Source organism: Pteropus vampyrus, unplaced genomic scaffold (genome assembly GCF_000151845.1).
Source record: "Pteropus vampyrus isolate Shadow unplaced genomic scaffold, Pvam_2.0 Scaffold320, whole genome shotgun sequence".
NCBI classification, from domain to species: domain Eukaryota; kingdom Metazoa; phylum Chordata; class Mammalia; order Chiroptera; family Pteropodidae; genus Pteropus; species Pteropus vampyrus.
In genome coordinates, this window is record NW_011889101.1 from 562,573 (window position 1) to 564,327 (window position 1,755).

Sequence of the window (1,755 nt, forward strand, 5' to 3'; positions counted from 1 at the left end):
GTTCACTAACCAGTGTTCTGGGGGCAGAGGGAGGGGCCCTTTCAGAGGACAGACTATTTTTTTAAAGTGTGACTTTCATAACAGCAGGCACACACGCTCATGGCGAAGGCAGTCCTGTGCAGAGACGGCCCGGTTGTGAGCTGTGTGTGCATATCTGTGCAGATGCACAGCACCCTGTGTGCACAGATGTATTTTTACACACGGGCTCTCCACAGCTGTCAGACTCTGTCAACAGCAGGCCCTGCTCAGGCCCGTGTGGGGGTAGGGGGACAAGCAGAGGTCTTTGAGTCCAGCCCTCTGCCCCCAGGCCACGCCCACTCAAGTGTCACCAGAGCCCTCTGTGCCTAACGTGCTGGGGCTCAGAGCCCTGCCCTTGTGGGGCTGCATCTTCCTGTCACTGCCCATGAGCCTACTGAAGACGGCGGGCACAGTGTGTCTTCCCTGAGCTGGCCGCAGACACAGGCAGTGGACGGAGTCTGATGCACTTATAAACTTAGTCTCAGACGATCAGCCCAAAGCAAGCTGCTCCGGGGGTCCAGCCCCAGCTCAGGAGGCTAGTGAGGTGGGCTGTGGGGACACCCCCCCTGGGATCTGCTCCAGTGACCCTCAGGGGCTGCTGCCTGGCAGGCAGGGTTTCGGGACCTGACCTCCCCAGTGCCCATGTGGGGGGTAGCAGCGGACCATGGCAGGAACTGGGTTTTGAAGGATGCTTAGGAGTTTACCCAGTGGGGGAGCAGTAGGGAGGGCTTACAAGATGAAAGGCCAGTGTGTGCCCCTGGGGGCCATGTGGCGGGCGCCAGGGCCTCTGTGTCTGTGCCGTGCCCCCCCCCACTCGTTGCCCCCTGAATGCCCTAATTATGGGCCTGTAACCACCCTGGGCTGGGTGCTTCTCACAGAGACGGCCCGTCTGAACCTCTCTTTGTCCCTGGCGCCCAGTGCTGAGCCTGGCAGACCAGAGGTGCCTGGTCCACATGGGCTGAATGAATGAACCAGATTCAGGCCGGCAGGGGCACCGTGGTTTAGGAGGGGCCTGGGGTTTTGGGGGGGGCAGATCACATCCCCCCGAAGGGCTCTGGGCTCCCTTGTGCCAGCCGCCCGCACTTCCGGCCCTGCCTTCCTCGTATTTGAGTTTCTGTCCCTCCAGTGCTGGGCAGGGGTGCTGGCCCCCCCACCAGGACTGCAGCCCGGTGGGTGGGGCCTGTGCACAGGGAGGGCAGGGGTGCCCTCACCGTCGGCTGGGGAGGCCGAATGGCAGGGAGTTGGGATCCCTGGAGGAGGAGGAGGCCTTTTCTGGGGCTGGGATGCAGCTTTTGGGTGTGGGAGTGGTTGGTAGAAGGGCCGGGTAGGTGAGGGGCAGGGAGCTTTGAGGCCCCTGGGTTTCGCGGGGAGGCCCGGGCCCAGGGAGCGTGCTGCTAGCACAGCGGCGTGGCCGGCGGGAGGGAGGGGGCAGTGCCCTGAAGGCTGGGGGGCAGGCCCTCTAGGAGGTGGGCCCAGCCTTCCCTGTCCCCCGCAGGCTGTGGGCGCCGGCTGGGCTCGGGGAGACCCTGCCGAGAGGAGTGACAGTGGCGCCTGGGCTGCCGGAGCACGGCGCCATGAACGACGCGGCCGTCGTGAAGGAGGGCTGGCTGCACAAACGAGGTCAGTGCCCGTGAGCGGGGCCCGGGCGGGGGGCTGGGGCTTTCCTGGCGGTCTCGGTCGCCGTGAGCCCGCGCCTGCTGTGCGGGGCGCTCCCTGGGGCTCCTGGACCGGCCCGTG

The 1,755-nt window shown here is 65.4% G+C and overlaps 1 protein-coding gene across 1 annotated transcript in view; it reads left to right on the top strand.

Annotated features, from left to right (window-relative positions):
* AKT1 (AKT serine/threonine kinase 1) overlaps positions 1–1,755 on the top strand; it is a 41,846-nt gene that overhangs the window by 6,839 nt on the left and 33,252 nt on the right. The window contains exon 2 of the mRNA XM_023521859.1: positions 1,514–1,638. Within this exon, the coding sequence (XP_023377627.1) occupies positions 1,593–1,638 (46 nt within the window). The 5' untranslated portion in view covers positions 1,514–1,592. The remainder of the gene's footprint in view (positions 1–1,513; positions 1,639–1,755) is intronic.